Source organism: Lynx rufus, unplaced genomic scaffold (assembly GCF_022079265.1).
Source record: "Lynx rufus isolate CCGP_SWC_20201006 ecotype Redwood Valley unplaced genomic scaffold, mLynRuf1.p SCAF_3, whole genome shotgun sequence".
Taxonomy (NCBI): domain Eukaryota; kingdom Metazoa; phylum Chordata; class Mammalia; order Carnivora; family Felidae; genus Lynx; species Lynx rufus.
The window spans coordinates 82380174-82398486 of NW_025814845.1; the positions used below are offsets into that span (position 1 = coordinate 82380174).

Genomic DNA, 18313 nt, shown 5'->3' on the forward strand with positions numbered 1-18313 from the left:
GATCACCATCACATCTTTTATAATTCCTCACACTCCAAAATAAGCACTTTGTTTAATTGTAAACTACAAAAAAAATCCCTACTATTTGGAGGTCTTTATTTTTTTTTCTCTATATTCCAACTTGAGTAGAACTGATCTTTACTCAATCTTATAAATGAATATAAATTTTGACATAAACACAGCTTAAATATGAAAAAACAGGGCACATTTATTTTCATAAATATGAAAATATGAATAAAAGGTCATTCTGTAATAAAATAATGATCTTAATGAAGATAATAGAGATAACAGTCGTTTAGTGCTATGTGGCAAGTTCTATGCTGAATGCTTAATAAATACTTTCTTATTTAAAATTTGCAATAATCCTGTGACATGAGGTATATTTATGCTGTTTTTTACACCCAGAGAAGCTAAGAGTGAGGAATATGCTGAAGCTGACATAGGTACTAAATAGAGGTGTCAGATTTGAATCCAGATTTGTCTGACATTACTTCTGGACTCAAACTCTTAACCTGTATAACATGTATTTATAGATGGGATGTTTAATAGCAATATCAATCACCATCATCACCATAATCCACAAATATTTCCAATATTCCACAATTCAGACATAATAAACAAATGTGAACTCCACTCACTGTATCAAAATTCACAGGTTCTTCACTTACACCATTCTCCTTACCAAGAATACCCACATTCTTTCTTATTCCACCAATTCATCTATAGTTTATTCATCCATTAGCTCTTGGGACTAGATTCAAGATTTAACTCTCAAATTCTACCCATTTTTCAAATTCCAGCTCTAGTTATCCCAACCTAGAATGATTTGATTCTTCTTACCTTCTATTGCACTCTTTAGTAAAACCAAACACTTCAGAGACTGCAATTGTTTTATACATTTCACTTTCATTTTCCTAGCTAAATGTTCAGCATCCTGGCGACATATTATGTGTAACAAATTTTGTATACTCCCTGGAAAATTTTCATAGTGTTGCAGTATTATGCACATAGCAAATATTCAGTAAATATCTGTTGGCTGATTAACCAAGGTTGGTGTCAATTGTAATGCTTGAAAATGTTAGATGGAATGTATAGACACATACTATGAATTTCCCTGCATTTCGCATGTTTTGATCAAATTTCCTGTACCAAAAAGTCATTCTTCTTCAAGATGCTTTAGTTGAGTTCTGAATACCATTCTGAAATCAAGAAATTTTCATTAAGAATGATTCTCTTAGATTTGACCATTGACTTCTGTGATTACGTCCTCCTTCTGACTGTCTCTGACATTTTTCTCTCTGTGTTCTTCTCTCTTTTATTACTAAACCCTTTCTTTCTGGATGTCTCTGTTGCATTTAACTTCGTTTCTGAATGAGGGGTGCAACTACATGGTTCTTGTTTTCAGTGTATTGTTCAGAAGCCCCCAATACCCAATCAACCCATATAATTTCATGGCAAGTCTTTAATTTTTTTCATTTCCAAGAAAAAAATATAGTAAGATTTGATTGAGTATAATTTATAGTTTGTTGTTCAATTTTTGTATCTAAGCACTTCTTTTGGTATCTTTATAACTTAATTTGGATTTTGTACTTATTCTTCAGTTAAGTTCTGTCAGCCTGTTTCATAGTTAAGAGTCTTGGAGCGCCTGGGTGGCTCAGTCGGTTGAGTGTCCGACTTCGGCTCAGGTCATGATCTCGTGGTCTATGAGTTCAAGCCCCGTGTCGGGCTATGTGATGACAGTTCAGAGCCTGGAGCCTGTTTTGGATTCTGTGTCTCCCTCTCTCTCTGCCCCTCCCCCGCTCATGCTCCATCTCTCTCTCTCTCTCTCTCTCTCTCTCTCTCTCTCAAAAATAAATAAACATTAAAAAAATTTAAATAAAAAAATAAATAAAAAATAAAAAAGAGTCTTGCTGACCAAATTGAAAGTTTATTTGACCACCATATTTGTGCTTTCTGTTTTCCCAAATTGGTAAGCTTCTTAACTTCATAAAGAAATGGGAAGAATCATCATTTAATGGCCATGTACCCATTCCAGATATATTTTTATATGTTGCATGAAATAATGCAAAGCTTATCTAAGGTGTTGGTAAATATCTTGACCTTAGACTCTGACCTCATATTTCATAGAAAAGATGTTTTTTTATCAGTGCCTTCATCTCTAAATGACAAGAGTTCTCTAGAGGGTACCAGATAGCATTGAGCTGAACAGAAATTTACATTGCCATATTTGACCCCTTTTCAACTGGGCTTTGGCATCAAAACTGTAAAAAATCTTGTTCGTCTCATCTCCTTGATATTTATTAGATCTGCCTTCTTCATTAAGTATTTTCTTTAGTCCTCAATATTCTTCACCTTGGTTATTAAAATAGTACCCTTTCCTCTTACCCACTGTCATAAGAATTATTTTTCTCAAATATAGGCAGGAATATGCTACTTCCCACTTCTTGGGAAATAATTACTTACTCAAGAACTTTTAAAAGCTTATAAAATAAAATCTTAATGTACCAACACATCTTGGCATTTCAAATATATCCTTCCTTGCAACTTAATCAAACCAACTAGGAACCATTCACCAAGTCGTCCTGCTGTTTCAGTCACTTTTGCCAGCCAGCCAAGAATTTGCTTCCTCCCTTTCTTTACAGATTAAAACCATACTTACCCTTTAAAACTCAGTTTCAATACTTTTCAACACCACCTACCCTGAAATATTCGCTGTTCCATCCTCTTAATCAAAATGATTCTGTTTCTCTGTGTCTTGTTGCATTTTTCACATATACGTATATTTTAAAAGCTTATTTTGTTTTGCCTTATCTATATTCCTTCTCTTACCCACAGTTGTAAAATGCTTGAGGTTTTGGATCATGCAATTTTCATATTTGCATATCCCACTCTTGCAAGTACCATGTTTTGTGCATGTGTGCTTTGGGTGTTATTACCTACTATCTTCATAGCCCTTGCCTGAAATAAAACATGTTTGCTGACATGTCTAATTCATTTTTTGAAAAATTTTAAGCAGAGTTTCCCTATGCACATCATTGTTCTTGAAACTCTATACATGTTGCCTTCCATTCTTCACTTCCACTTTACTCTTTAAGATTCTTCAATCCAGTATGAATTTACCCAGTTCCATTATAATTCCCTCACCAGTGACCTTGACTGAAAAATATTATGAACTGTTTTCATAGTTGTTCTTTTTCACTCTTCTGAATCGTGTAATATTGAGATTTACTTGAAATCCTCTTAGTCCATTCAGGTTGCCATAACAAAAACTGTATAAGTTGTTCTTATAAATAACTCTCGTTTCTCACACTTCTGGAAACTGAGAATTCCCAGAACATGGTCCCAGCAGATTCAATATCTGATGAGGGCACTCTTCCTGGTTCATAGATAGCCACCTTTTCACTGTAGCCTCATACAGTAGAATGGATAAAGGATTTCTGTAGGGTTACTTTTATAATGCACTAATCCCATTCATGAGGACCCTTCCTTGTGACCTAATCACCTCCCAGAGGCCCCCATGCCTAACGCCATCACTTTGAGAGAATTTCAACATACAAATTTTCTTTGAGAGAATTTCAACATATGAATTTTGGGGTAGACACAACCATTCTCTCTCCTGATTTTTCTGGTATCTCTCCCTCTAGGTTTTCCCCTTTGCTTTTATGACTGTTCATTCTAATATCCTTGACTGAATCGTAGACAACAGACCTTAGAATAGTTTGAAGCAAATGATATATCCAAGAATCATCATGATATAGATATAAAGTAAAGACAGCAGAGTGAATAAGATCACCTAAAGAAAATGCATTCTGTGAGAACAGACAAGCATGGAACCCAGGAAAAGCCAACTTGTAAAGAGGGTGGGGCAGTGCAGACTATAGACTACATAGAAAAACAACTTTTAGTCGGAAAAATATCTAAATCCTTACATTTTCATTGTGACACATTGTTTTAATATTATATCAGTGTGTGAACAAGAGAATAAACCAATTATCCACAAGCTCCTTTCAGACTTTGGATCCTATAATTTTAAATGAAGATTAACTATTTTTTACATTTACAACTACAATCCTAACAAAGGAATGAGTTTTAATTTTACCATTCCCACTTTAGTGACAGAGATGGCTGAAGTCAAACCAAGTATATGGTCCAATAACAGTGCAAGTGCCTGATCGATGAAGCCACAACTGCGGTGGGTTTGAAACAAACACTACCAAAATAGAGCGAGAATGTGGTGACAGGGTCAGGAGCCAAGCCTAAAGTTTATGGCAGTTGTCAGAGCTGCATCATGGGCAGAGATTAAGGTCAAAACTTGTCTAAACCTGAAACATATTTCCTCAGGCTATTCTAACGAAATTTTGGTCCGTACTAAGGAAAATGTCCACTTTTCCCCCCTCACAGCTCTGCATCTATTTTATTCTCCTTTTTCTTCTCCCAATCATGGGTGGACTTCCTATTTAATTTTTACACTCCGGATTCCAATTCCTATTATATAAAGAGAACTTTGTGGGGCACTTGGGTGGCTCAGTAGGTTAAGCATCTGACTCTTGATTTCAGCTCATGTCATGATCTCATGGTTCGTAGGATTGAGTCTCGTGTCGGGCTCCGTGGTGACAGAGCGGATCCTGCTTGGGATTCCTTCTCTCCCTCTCTCTCTTCCCCTTCCCACATGCATGCACATGCTCTCTTCTCTCTCTCTCTCTCTCTCTCTCTCTCTCTCTCTCTCAAAATAAATAAACTTTAAACAAAAAAGAGAGAATTTTCATAAGAAATTAGAAGATTCTGCTTTTAGACCATATTCCTAGATGGCCTAAGGAGAAACAAATCCTCTTAAAAGATGTAGTGAGAGCTAAGATAGCATACTCCTACAATTCATCTTCAAAAAAACTTTTTTGAGACTCTTATTCATGGCTTTAGTAAAACATTGTTCATTATTCTTAACATTTAGTAAGTATACTCTTTATTATTTCCATTGGAATATTATCTCGGATTCTGCAGCTTAGTACATACATTTTGGGTAAAATATAAAATGTTACAGGCCAATTTGTTATTCTTCGAACATATATGTCTTCTTACTCTCATTCCACAGACTGCCATGTGCTTTACAGCTGGCAAAATCGTTTAAAGTCAACACTGTGGAAAGTTGGGCAAGAGTTAAGCTAATTATAATATCTTCAGAGTCTCATAACAAGATTTGGAAACCAACTGCCATGTGAAGATTGTTTTTATTCACTCCCTCAAAATCAGAATATTATGATCAATTTGTACAGTGCTGGATGCCAAGCCATGTGGAGCTTTATAAACCTTAGTCAACACGTTCTCTTCTTAGTTTATCTTTGATAATGAATGATTTTAATTTCATTAAACATTGTCTGTGGGCTGGAATATTACACTGAGCATATTCAGCTAATAGATTACATTATTTAAGCTGAATTTTTCATTTAGAGAAGTAGGACTCATGGCAAGCATCAAGATAATTTTTTCATCCAAACTCCTCATACAGAAAGCAACTTAATAAAATTTGGCGCTGATTATCTGATTCTTCCTTAATTCTCCTTTTCACCTCTAAGGACTGAATTTGTGTAGTGAAGTAAGTAAAATATTGTATTCTGATCATTTTATTATTTTGTCTTCTCTTCTATAAAAAATATGAGAGTTGTGAGAATGGGAATTATGTCTCTTATTTTTAACTTATTTTCCTTAATTGCTAACAGAGTAGTTAGCACATAGTAGGCCTGCATATTTATTTAACAAATTAATGAATAAAGTCAGACTTTAGCTTTAGAAAAAGGAACTTATTAAAGAATTACTGCTTTTTCATGCCTGTCTCTATTATCTTATAAATTATCAAAGTATTTTTAATAACAAAATCATACTGCCACACTTCAATCAGATACGAAGTTTATATTCTAGTTCTTTTTCTGTCAGCAAAACTTCTAGAGGCACACAACTGAGAAGAAATAAGCTAAATAACTATTGGTTCATTCCTGATGATTTCCCCCATCAAATCGATGTGATTACTGTACTTTATTAAATGTAGAATTACATTTTGTAGGATGAAGGAAAATCTAACATGTGCAGGTTACATTCATTGAGCAATTACTATGTGGTTACAGGTACTATGTGTTTTGCTTACATTATTCTCATTTAGCCCTCTCAGCAAACTGATGGCATAGATAATACTATTCACATTTGGCAGCATAGAATATTGAGATATAGAGTTGCCCAATATAACACAGCTAATAAATCCTAGAGCTGTGGTTTGTTCTTAGTTTGACTTCACAAGCCATGCTCTGCCCACTGTACCACACAGCCAAATACTAAAGTCAGATGGCCAGCACACTTGTCTTTCAAACCATCATCAATTTCCTTCAACAGTTATTAATATGTCACCAATCTAACATATTTTTGAAAATAAATATGATTATAAGCATAAGGAATTCAGGTAAGAAACAACTATTTTGTCATTTAAACATTTCTAAAGATCTTTCATTCCTGAGAAAACGACTAATCTCTGCATAGCCCAATATACAAAATGTCAATTTTGCATGATAGTTATAAAAGTGCTCAAAACCTGTCAAACTTAGCTCCTTTTTAAATTTGGAAAGCTTCTTCCTTCAGTACATTTTTGGGCTTGCTTGTTTACTAATACAAATGTCATATAGCTTATAACATAAAAATGATTCCATTAGATTTTAACCTCAGTACATACACATACATCTACATGCTTGCCCACAGTCTCATTATTCGTTCACAGATTTTGTGCTCATAATGTCTAGGCTTGTGAATATAGTATGTAGAAAATTTTTACATAATTTCTGAAATCTTTGAAAACAATCCCTGTTATTCTAGTAAAAGCTTCCTGGATATGATTTTAAAAGTATTATGGATTTTTAAACATATTCTTGATCTATCTTATGAAATAAAGAGGTGAGGCTAATTGGAAACAAAGAATGTCTGTATTAAACAATGCATTTAATAGCAAAGCATACAAGTATCAATCAACATGTCAAAGTTATATGACTTTTCATATTAGCATTTTATTGAGTCCACCAAGGGGAAAATATGATTTAAATATGAAATGAGCTTCTGCACCAGGTTAACTAATAATAATAATAATAATAATAATAATAAAGACACTTTTACTTTCAAGGTTCCACTGGAAATCAAAGACCATGTTGCTTCTCTGGATAGCATTAATAGAAGGAAGGAAGGAAGGAAGGAAAGAAGGAAGGAAAGAAAGAAAGAAAGAAAGAAAGAGGAAGAAAGAGAAAGAAAGAAACAAAGAAAGAAACAAAGAAAGAAAGAAAGAGAAAGAAAGAAAAGAAAAGAAAAGAAAAGAAAAGAAAAGAAAAGGAGGGAGAGAGAAAGAGGAAGGAAGGAAGGAAGGAAGAATAAATTCCATTGGGCTCCCATTGGCCAGTGTGACTGACCAATCAAATTGATGACATCCATATATAGCTCAAATACCCTTGCATACCAAGGCTATTAAAAATTTAATAATGTTTCAATATGGATGTTTCTAATTTTTTTTTTAAATTTTTTCAACGTTTATTTTATTTTTGGGACAGAGAGAGACAGAGCATGAACGGGGGAGGGGCAGAGAGAGAGGGAGACACAGAATTGGAAACAGGCTCCAGGCTCCGAGCCATCAGTCCAGAGCCTGATGCGGGGCTCGAACTCACGGACCGCGAGATCATGACCTGGCTGAAGTCGGACGCTTAACCGACTGCGCCACCCAGGCGCCCCTGGATGTTTCTAATTTTTAAAGGAACGTTCTAGAGGCCCCTGAGTGGCTCAGTCGGTTGAGCATTGACCTTCGGCTCAGGTCATGATCTCACAGTTCGTGAATTGGAGCCCCATATCAGACTCCCTGCTGTCAGCGCAGAGCCCACTTCGGATCCTGTCCTCCTCTCTCTCTGCCCTCCCCTCGCAAAAATAAAACAATTTAAATAGATAAACAAATAAACAAACAAACAAAGGGACATTTAAAATGCAGAGCAAATGGACTAATCATTTAAGTTGTAGTAAGAACAAAAGCATAAATCATTTGAATAATCACCTGAGGTTCATGGTAACAAAATGTGACCTATATTGATGCATCCAACCTCCATCTTTTTCTCTCGATGCTTTTGCACAAATACAACTGTCACTAGTATTACTTACCTTTCTCTAGGAGCACCAATATGTTCCACTACTGTACATCCCATGTCTCCTTCAGAGATTATAAACAAAGACTAGCAATTCAGAGATAACAGGTTTCTGTCTTTTCTCAGTAATTCCCCCTTCTAAGTGTAGTGGAACGGACTTCAGAAAAACAAACGTAAATCCCCTTAGTCTGTTTCTTTTTTTCTTTTTAAAAGATGGAAAATAAGCCATTTTGCAGTTTCACTGGCTTTCACTGTATTATTATACTTGATGTAATTAAGAAGTCTTTTGAACTGGTAAAAGATACAGAAATATTTTTTTAAGTTTACTTATTTATTTTGAGATAAAGAAAGAGAGAGCCTGAGCAGGGGAGGAACAGAGAGAGAGGGACAGAGAGAATCCCAAACAGGCTCTGTGCTGTCGAGTCTCAAAACAGGCCTGGAACCCATTAACCATGAGATCATGTCCTGAACCAAAACCAAGTGTCAGGCTGTCAACCAACTGAGCCATCCAGGCACCCCAGAAATGTTAAAAGAAAGGAAAGAGCGTGGTTTTTAAGAGAAATAGTTGTGTTCAATTTTCAGATCTTATTTATTGCACCTAAATTTCATGACCATTGCTTTGAATCTTAAAGTAATTGCAGTAAGCTTCATTTTCAATCAACTTATTATTTATTGGAAATGTCTAATTGCCGCAGTATACTTTTAATACTTTATGTCATTGAACAATTGTATTGTAGCTGGCACGAATATAATAGCTGAGATATGTAGTATAAACAAAGTACTTAAAGAAATACTAAGACGATTTCTTATTTCCACAGATATTAACTTTCCATTTGATATATGTAATGATACAGATGCATTAAGATGAATGGATAGGGGCCCCTGGGTGGCTCAGTCAGTTAAGCGTCCAACTTCAGCTCAGGTCATGATCTCATGGTTTGTGGGTTTGAGCCCCACATTCGACTCTGTGCTGACAGCTCAGAGCCTGGAGCCTGCTTCAGATTCTGTCTGTCTCCCTCTCACTCTGCCCCTCCCCACTCATGCTCTCTCTCTCTTTCAAAAAAATAAACATTAAAAAAAATTTTTTTAAGATGAATGGGTATTATTAAAAACATTCATTTTTTTTCAGATCCCAGAAGTTAGCAGAAATGATCAAGAAAATGACTATGAAGATGATTTTACTTCATTATTTGCATATTCTTCTAGTAAGTATTCCTGTATGTTATGAATACATGTATATATGTAACATTTATATTAAGGTACCTGTAACTGGTCAAGTAAGACTGAAGAGTGCATGGAGAGCATGGAAAGGCATTTAATTAACTAAATGTCCTCTCATTTATAATACAGTAGAGATGTTACTACATTATCTTGCCAATTGAAATACTTCTATTAAGTTCAGTGTTGAATAATCAAACCCCAGTTTTTCCTACCCAGAGAGAATACACAAGTCAGATTGATGCAAATATTTTGACTATTTGACAACTCTGCTTTTTCAGTATTTTTTAAAACAAAGTCACATTCTTTTCAGACCTTAGTTTTCTCTGCTAGGAAATGAGAAGCTTGGACTAGGTCTCTCTCTAAGGTCCTTCCTGGCTGTCATAGGATGTGGTTCTATATTCTAATGTCTGAGGGCTAATTCAGTCTCCCTACGTGTATATAACTACCCATTATGCCAGATTCCGCTGGTATACAATAACTTCCTTCACCAGCACATCTGAAAGGCATCCCTCACGCAGCATTTCCAAATCCAAAATCCCTAATGCTTGGTGCTTTCAAACCTACACCACCTGCTGACTTTCCCATTTCAGTAAGTGCAGATTCTTTCCTTGTTTCATTCCGTCCAAAAACCTGGAAGTCCTTTGGCTTTTTTACTTCCTCTCTCACCCCACATCCAGTCTGTCGGATAATAATAATGTTGACTCCACCTTCACAGCGTAGCCAGCATTCAGCGGTTCCTCAATCTTTCATTATTTACCCTAGTCTATGCTGCCATCAGCTCTTCCTTGGATTATTGCAGTGGCACAGTGGTTGTCAATGAAGGACTATTTTCCACTCAAAACCGGCGATATTTGTCAATGGACAGAAGCTGTTTTATTATCATGATTTGAGAAGGGAGCTTCCCAAACTGGCATTTAGGGGGTGGACACCAGCCATTCTGCTAAATGACCCATGATGCATAGGACGCAGACCACACGCAACACAGGATTATCTAGTCCGAAATCTCAGCAGCACTGCTGTTAAGAAACCCTGAAATAGCAGCTTCCACATTTGCTACTCCTAATACTCTATGCTTCGTGAAGGAACTAATCACTTTTCTGTTCCAAATTTCTCTTTACTTTCTCATCATGCTTATAATCTTTATCATCATCTGAAGATTATCCCTGGATAACCTTTTTGGTCCCATCTCTGACCCCTGTCTTGTTTGTTCACAGCCACAGTGACATCTCACATATCAAGCATGCTCTTACCCTGGGGCATTGCCCTTTGAACACTGCACAGTTGATGCTCAGTAACCATTATTGACCACTAGTTTTTCAAATGGTAGGCTGATCTGCAAATCAGATAAAATTAAATATAATGTCCTAACTAGCATACTTTGGCAAATCAGGAAACAACCTCAAGGGTTATGGCATAACACAAAATAATGCTAAAGTGATGAATTAATGCACTGAGTTTTAAAGCCATACATTTTATTTTTATTTTTGACAGTAATAAAACGGATGATAAAGGCCATCATTGATAATGACCATTTATTTATTATGAAATTTAATCCTCAGAAGAACTTCCTATAAAGAGAAAAACATGATTTCAATTATTTATAGAGAACAACCTCATTTGTAAAGACCGTTTGGACCTGGAATTTTCTTGTTTAGGAAATTCTGTGTGACTGGATTCAGGGAGCATGGCACACCTAAGCAGATTTCCATTAGTATCACGATCACTGTGAAGTTGCCAAAACTCACTGACCTGCTACATCCAACCCCCCGCCCAGGGCTGGATTCCAGGTTTGGGCATTTTTTTTTTTTAACGTTTATTTATTTTTGAGACAGAGAGAAACAGAGCATGAATGGGGGAGGGTCAGAGAGAGAGAGGGAGACACAGAATCCGAAACAGGCTCCGGGCTCTGAGCTGTCAGTACAGAGCCCGACGTGGGGCTTGAACCCACGGACCGCGAGATCATGACCTGAGCTGAAGTCGGCCGCCCAACCGACTGAGCCACCCAGGCGCCCCCAGGTTTGGGCATTTTTGACAGGGACCAAGGAGACTCTGTTGCTTAGACAGTGTAAACATAAAACATAAATACTGAATACATAAACATGAGGGTGGCTACAAGTAATTTCCTATAGTTGATGATCGATTTGCCCAGATGGAAATAGTGAAGTCCCTTTGCTAGCCTGAGCAGTAATTTCTTTCCAGTCACTGCATTGTCTACTCCATCAGTATTTCTAGAAACTACTTTATTTTGGGCTCGGTGTTTGGTGTTAGAGGTAGAAAGATGAATGAGATCTGTGCAAGAATGAATGGCTGGTTGCTCTGCCCAACCTACTAATTAAAGAGTCTTGGTCTGTAGTTCTAATACGGAAGCTGTATCTTTCTTCTTTCTCATGTAGAAAGAAAGAACAATAAAAAATAAAATTCCACATAGAAATATGGGGTACCATCATGGGCACGATTTTTCTTCGTGACTGATTTTCTCCCATAACTGAAAAGTTTCTACAGCATAACTCTTTGTTGTTTAAAAAAAAAAAAAAAAGGCCTTTTTCTCCATACTCTGCCAATTGGCTTCTTTAGCTGTATTTCAGCTTAGCAATACTAAAACAACAGTCATTTGCTTGTCTATTGCACTGACAATGACAGTAATTCACATATTCCTTCCAATCTAGAGATTCCAAGGTTGTTTTATTTTTTTTTTATTTTTTTTTCAACGTTTATTCATTTTTGGGACAGAGAGAGACAGAGCATGAACGGGGGAGGGGCAGAGAGAAAGGGAGACACAGAATGGGAAGCAGGCTCCAGGCTCTGAGCCATCAGCCCAGAGCCCGATGCGGGGCTCGAACTCACGGACCACGAGATCGTGACCTGGCTGAAGTCGGACGCTTAACCGACTGCGCCACCCAGGCGCCCCACCAAGGTTGTTTTAAAGTTTTGTGAATCCTTTATTTAAAGCGGAATTTTTATGAAAATTTAAACAACAAAATCTTAAGATTTGAAGTTACTGCATCATAGTATCTTTTTTCAGTTTTCTTCCTGGGTATTTATTGTGTACATTATAAAAACAAATGACGGAATCATGATTCTTAGGATGGAGGGAATTTGGATTATTTGGTTAAGTTTCAGGATAGGATGCATTTCATAGATGATGGAACTGAATCTTAGAAAGATTTACCTACCATTGGTGATTTGGATGCTTCTCCACCAAAAAATAACACTTTCCTCAAGTAATGTTTTCAAGAGTTAAGATACAATCTGGTGATAATTATATATTAAAATAGTCACTAAGTAAGAGGACAGAGTCACTTTTATTGCATTATTTACAAGCCAATTAAGGTTTATCATTTTTCCTTGAATTTAGCTTTTCCATAACTCACTTATCACTTCTTAGGTCAGTTATGCTGTTTTCTAATAAAAATGCGGTCATGCAGTCATATATGAATCTGCTCAAACAATAACTCTAGAGAATCCAAGTGTGATTGTATGTATGAGTGCGTCGTATTGTGAGGTAGCAAGATATAAGGAAGCTTTAACTGTTCGTTTGGTATTTTAAAAGCCCAAGAATGACTGTTCGCTAAAATTATGCATTTGTCAGCTTTCCACTGTATCAGATCATAAAAGTTTTATTAGCAGTACGATCACTTCTGTATGAAATTAGAAAATATGAAATGCCTCCAGATGGTGTGTTTAAATGAAATCTACTGTCTTCGTCATAAACAGCCATACAGACCCCAGCATTTCATCCTGAAGGTGGACAGACATACAGGCAGTGGGCAGAAGGAGCTGAGGCAGATGAACTGGCAAAGGAAGATAAAGAGGGTGAATCGAGCACAGAGGCTGAGCACAGCCTAGCAGAGGTTGGGGTTGGCACTTCTGCGAACCAGTATGATGATGACTTCTATGTGTTCCTTCCTGGAGACAATCCAGAACATACTTCACGAGAGCCACTCGTCAGCAACAGACCACCTTCCCCCCCTCCACGACCTGTAGCTGCTGCCTTCCCACTGGAAAAACCTCACTGCACATTGCAGGGTAAGTTTAAGGGTTAAAACAACAACAACAAAAGTTTGACGGGCTTCCATAGCATATAGTGCAGTGGCAAATCTGTACAGGGAAGATCAGCTTTTAAACCCAAGAACAACTTTCTTGCTGTTCCTTTAACGCCTCAGAAATTAGGCGATAGATACCTGCCATTCATTCATTTTCCCTTTCTTCCTCCCCCCTCCCTCCCTCCCTCCCTCTCTCTCTCTTTCTTTCTTTCTTCTTCTTTCCTTCTTTTCTTTTCTTCCTTCCTTCTTTCCTTCTTTTCTTTTCTTCCTTCCTTCCTCTGTCCCTCTGTCTCTTTTTCTTTCTTTCTTTCTTTCTTTCTTTCTTTCTCTCTCTCTATCCTCCCTTTCTTTCCCTTTCCTACCACCTTTCCTTCCTCCTTCCCTCCCTTCCTTTCTTTCAGAGCAGTCTCATTACAAAGCTTCAAGTAGAGAAATAAAACTTGGAAGGAGTCTGTACTCCTTCATGTAACATGAACCTCAAGCATCATGTGGAAAACTAAATGACAACTTTCCTTTAAAAAAAAAAAGTCATCTGGCAAAGGAAAAGGCTAACGTTTTACAGATTTGAAAATGACCTTGGGCATGTCACTCAGTTGGTAGCTGCAGGGGAAGCAAGTGGTAAAGGGTTTCTCACACTGCACTGAGACCAAAGCGTAAGAACACTAAATATATTGCTAACGTGGAAGAACAGTTAAATGGCTGTGATTGCATTTGTTCCCAGATACAAGATTTACCACGTGTAATGGGGGCAGGAGTCAGGGGGCGGACGGGGGTGGTGTGGGTAGTATCGACAGGAGCTTCCATATCGGGCTTTCTGGCTGGAATGTTCAACAGCCTAACAGACTTCTATCTCCAGGCTCACTCTTACAGTCACTAATGATCACCGACATTATTGATTACTATTTTACACGTACTTTCCAAATTCAAACAATGTTCTTACAATGAACTTTTAATAAGGTGAAAGAAATATCTATTATTAAAACTCTGTTTGCCATTGTACTTTAGCTGTTGAATCCTAGAGGGCTATAAAGTATAATAAACACTGTTTCAAAAAGTGAATTGGAAGCCATGAAATTTAGCATTTATATCCTTGAAGGTCCTGTCTCTCTAAAGGTTCAAGTTGATGAACATAAACCTTTACTAAGGTCATGCACTGTACTCAGAGATGAAAAGTCCTGCTTAATGGAAAGTATGGAAAACCTAATGGGCACTCCTCTGATTCTTTCATTCATTCAACAAATATGTGTTGATTACCTACTACGTGCCAATGGTCTCTGAGAGACCGTTGTGATAGATCAGGGAGGTAGGTGTATCAATACTGGGGGTGGGGAGAGAGACATAAGTAAGCAGTACCCTGTCAATAAAATTCTTGTATATTTTCTCACTTTTTACAGATATGAATAATTTTATGTAATTATTAACATAAATTGTAAAGAAGACAAACTTGTCTTCCATCAAGTTAAATCTCTTAAAGGAGCTAATAATAAATTGTGTTTTCCCTAATGTAAATTTTTATATGCTGTATGTTGGTTAGAAGGCCTAAAACTACAGAGAGCAATCACCAGATTTCTAATACCAGAAGTGTAATGTTGGCAAGTATATCTTCTGAAAAGTACCAAATACAAGAAGCAAAAAAACAAAATCCACAACTTTTTATTTTAAAACCTTATACTTTTACATTTGATATGCAGTGTTAGTTTTAACCACATGTTTTCATCGGGCTAATATTGGAAGTAATGGAAAATAACATGTCAATATTTTTTCTTAAAGTTCTTTGATTACAGCCTTTGAAAATAATACTGGAAGCTACCACTTTTTCTTTTTTTCTTTCTTTCTTTCTTTCTTTCTTTCTTTCTTTCTTTCTTTCTTTCTGCCAGGGAATTTGTGTGGAGTCTTTGATTTTAGCTAGTGATACCTTCAGAATTGTTTTCTGGGATGAGTTTCCTTATGCCCTCAAATTACCGAAAGAGGAAGGGCCACCTCTCCATATCCTAAGCATCAGATTCCCCAGGATGGATTTATGGACATATTCGCTGGAGGAAAAAAAAATAATATAAAACACTATAGAACACTTGTCAGTTTATGAAGAACACATTGTCCCTCTTTCTCTCCAGAACACACTTGCAAGGCAACAATCGCTATTATTCCTCTTTGACTCAGACCCAAGACCATAAAGCCTGTAATTAAACTGTATCAAATACTTCTATAAACCAGTTTCCTCAGCTTTTAAGATTCTTCTCTTTGTTACACAGTCTGCTACTATTGTTTTTTTTCAAAAATTAGAATGATAGGAGTGATTTTGTTTCATCTTTATTTCCTGATGCACAACTTGAATTGAGAATGCTACGGCCCCGCTCTGACATGAAAAGTAGAATCGGATACATTGGGAAATAAAAAAGAAAAATGTATTATTTCTGCTACAAGCCCAACTTTAGAAAGAGTTGGGAAGGAGGGTGGGTGGAGAAACAAAGAGTTTAACAGCTCAGGAAATGGGTTGATAAAAGTAAGATAGTTGACACATTCCGCTAAAAATGAAACACTGTAAAAATGTTTCCCACACACTTAATCTGGTTTCACCTGTTATGCTGTCAGTGAAACAGAAGTCATGAAGTCAAAATCTCAGTACCATATTATTCATAAGGAGAAAGGAAAATCATGCAGATTTGGAAGTTGGTGGTAGGCAATTAGGCATTACTTCTTGGCTTAAACTAATTGAAACAATCGGATCTAAGACTGGTTGGGGAAGGATCTTGGCCTCTCCTCATGAGCCTACCCATACAATTGCTGAACTACTGAAAATAATATATTTTTATTTGTTCTATAACTTGTCATTCTCCTTAGCTTCCACATCTTTCCACTAAAATAGCCATAAGTAACCCAGAAATCATTTGGTCAGATTGTCACCAAAGAGGAAGGAGAGTAGTTCTCCCTTAGGTCACATGCATGATCTCTCAGAACAACCCAGAAAAGCAATGATTTTTAAGTCAATAACTTTAATTCTTTCCATTTTATTGTTTTCATTAATGCTTTAAGCAAAACATTTGTCAATAGTCTAATGTTTGGGGCACCTGGGTGGCTCAGTCAGTTGAGCATCTCGGCTCAAATTATGATCTCGCAGTCCGTGAGTTCAAGACCCATGTCAGGCTCTGTGCTGACAGCTCAGAGCCTGGAGCCTGCTTCAGATTCTGTGTCCCTCTGTCTCTGCCCCTCCTCCATTTTCTCTCTCTCTCTCTTTCTCTCTCTCTTTCTCTCAAAAATAAACATTAAAAAATTTTAAGTATTTTAATAAAAATTTTCATACTCATTAACCAAAGAATGTGATACTTTGTCTTGTAAATAACTGCTACTAAAATATTTTAATACATTCTTTAAAATATATGTAAAGATTTTGCTGAGTTTTAAAACCATAAAAGATTAGTCTTTTCATATGAATTAATCTTTAAGCCTTTGATTATCCATGCCATCATGTCACAAACCCTACTTTCAATGTCCTTTATCTAAGAATGAGGTTCATGCTGGTTTATAGAAATCAAGAGTTACGTTTTTGAAACTCAGTTTGTCAAACCACTGTGAGACTTACTGTAAGAAAGCGAGTAATGGCACGTTTGGCTATTCCCCCCTGTCATTTTCAGAGAAATTGAATGTTAGGCAAAATACCCAGTGCAAGCCCTATGAATGGTAAAATGACTTCAAATGGAAAAAAAAAAATCTTAGCATATTCTGCTTGAAAAATAAGTTTTCAAAGCATTTGGAACTGGAGGCTTAGTTTTGTCCTTCAATTTTCTGGTATTAAATCCCTTGTAAACTATGTGCTTATATTTAGCATATATTTATATGCTTATTTATATGTTTTCAAAGAAATATGTGTTTTAAACACTTTTTTTAAGATTTTTTTTCTAGTTGTGAAATGTTTTATTTTTTTAAGTTGTTATTTTACTTCCAATTAGTTCACACGGTGTAAGATTTTATTTTTAAGTAATCTCTACACCCAGTGTGGGGCTCGACCTTACAGCCCTGATACCAAGAGTCACATGCTCTACTGACTGAGCCAGCCAGGCACCTCTAACAAACTTTTTTTTTTTAAACAAAGGTAACAATTACAAACTGCAGGAGAATGGTAGTAAATTATACTCTTCTTTTTGACACTTCTTTTTGACACTCTTCTTTTTGACATCTATAGGATAGGGGCGCTTGGGTGGCTTGGTCAGTTAAGTGTCCGACTTCGGCTCAGGTCATGATCTCACGGTCCATGAGTTCGAGCCCCACGTCGGGCTCTGTGCTGACAGCTCAGAGCCTGGAGCCTGTTTCGGATTCTGTGTCTCCCTCTCTCTCTGCCCCTCCCCTGTTCATGCTCTGTCTCTCTCTGTCTCAAAAATAAATAAACATTAAAAAAAAAAAAGAAAAGAGATCTGTAGGATAATATACAAATTATTCAGGGGGGAAGTTTCAAGAAAGTGACAGAAGGACATCAGTAATATTGCATGTAAGAGAAGAGTAACCACCACCTAAATATTTCATAAGCAGGGAAAATGGTGGAAGGCCAAATGGAAAGAAGTCAAAACTGGTATGATCTCGGAGCAAGACAGGAAACAGGAGGTGAGACCAAAGAAGAAAGGAGAGAAAATGAAGAGGAGAAAGAGGAAGACCCATATACATTTGCTGAGATTGAAGACAGTGATTATGACATGATATTGGCCAATATGAGTACAAAGAAAAAAAATGGGAGTTGGTCTTTTATAATAAACAGACCTCCTGCCCCTACACCTCGACCCACAAATATCCCTCCAAAAGAGGAAACCACACCTTACATAGCTCAAGGTAATGTTTTTTGTTGTTTGTGTGTGTGTGTGAATGCTTTGAGGGTGGGAGGAGTTGTCCTATTTTTTGGTGGAGTCAAAA

At 36.8% G+C, this 18313-nt stretch overlaps 1 protein-coding gene across 3 annotated transcripts in view; it reads left to right on the top strand.

Moving 5' to 3' along the window:
- The window catches only part of BANK1 (B cell scaffold protein with ankyrin repeats 1), a 318965-nt gene that overhangs the window by 260877 nt on the left and 39775 nt on the right, over positions 1-18313 (top strand). For 2 of the 3 annotated variants that reach the window (XM_047090764.1, XM_047090766.1), the window contains exons 8-10: positions 9280-9355; positions 13086-13397; positions 17936-18232. In XM_047090764.1, coding sequence (XP_046946720.1) covers positions 9280-9355; positions 13086-13397; positions 17936-18232 — 685 coding nt within the window. The remainder of the gene's footprint in view (positions 1-9279; positions 9356-13085; positions 13398-17935; positions 18233-18313) is intronic. The other variant, XM_047090765.1, reaches the window with a different exon arrangement.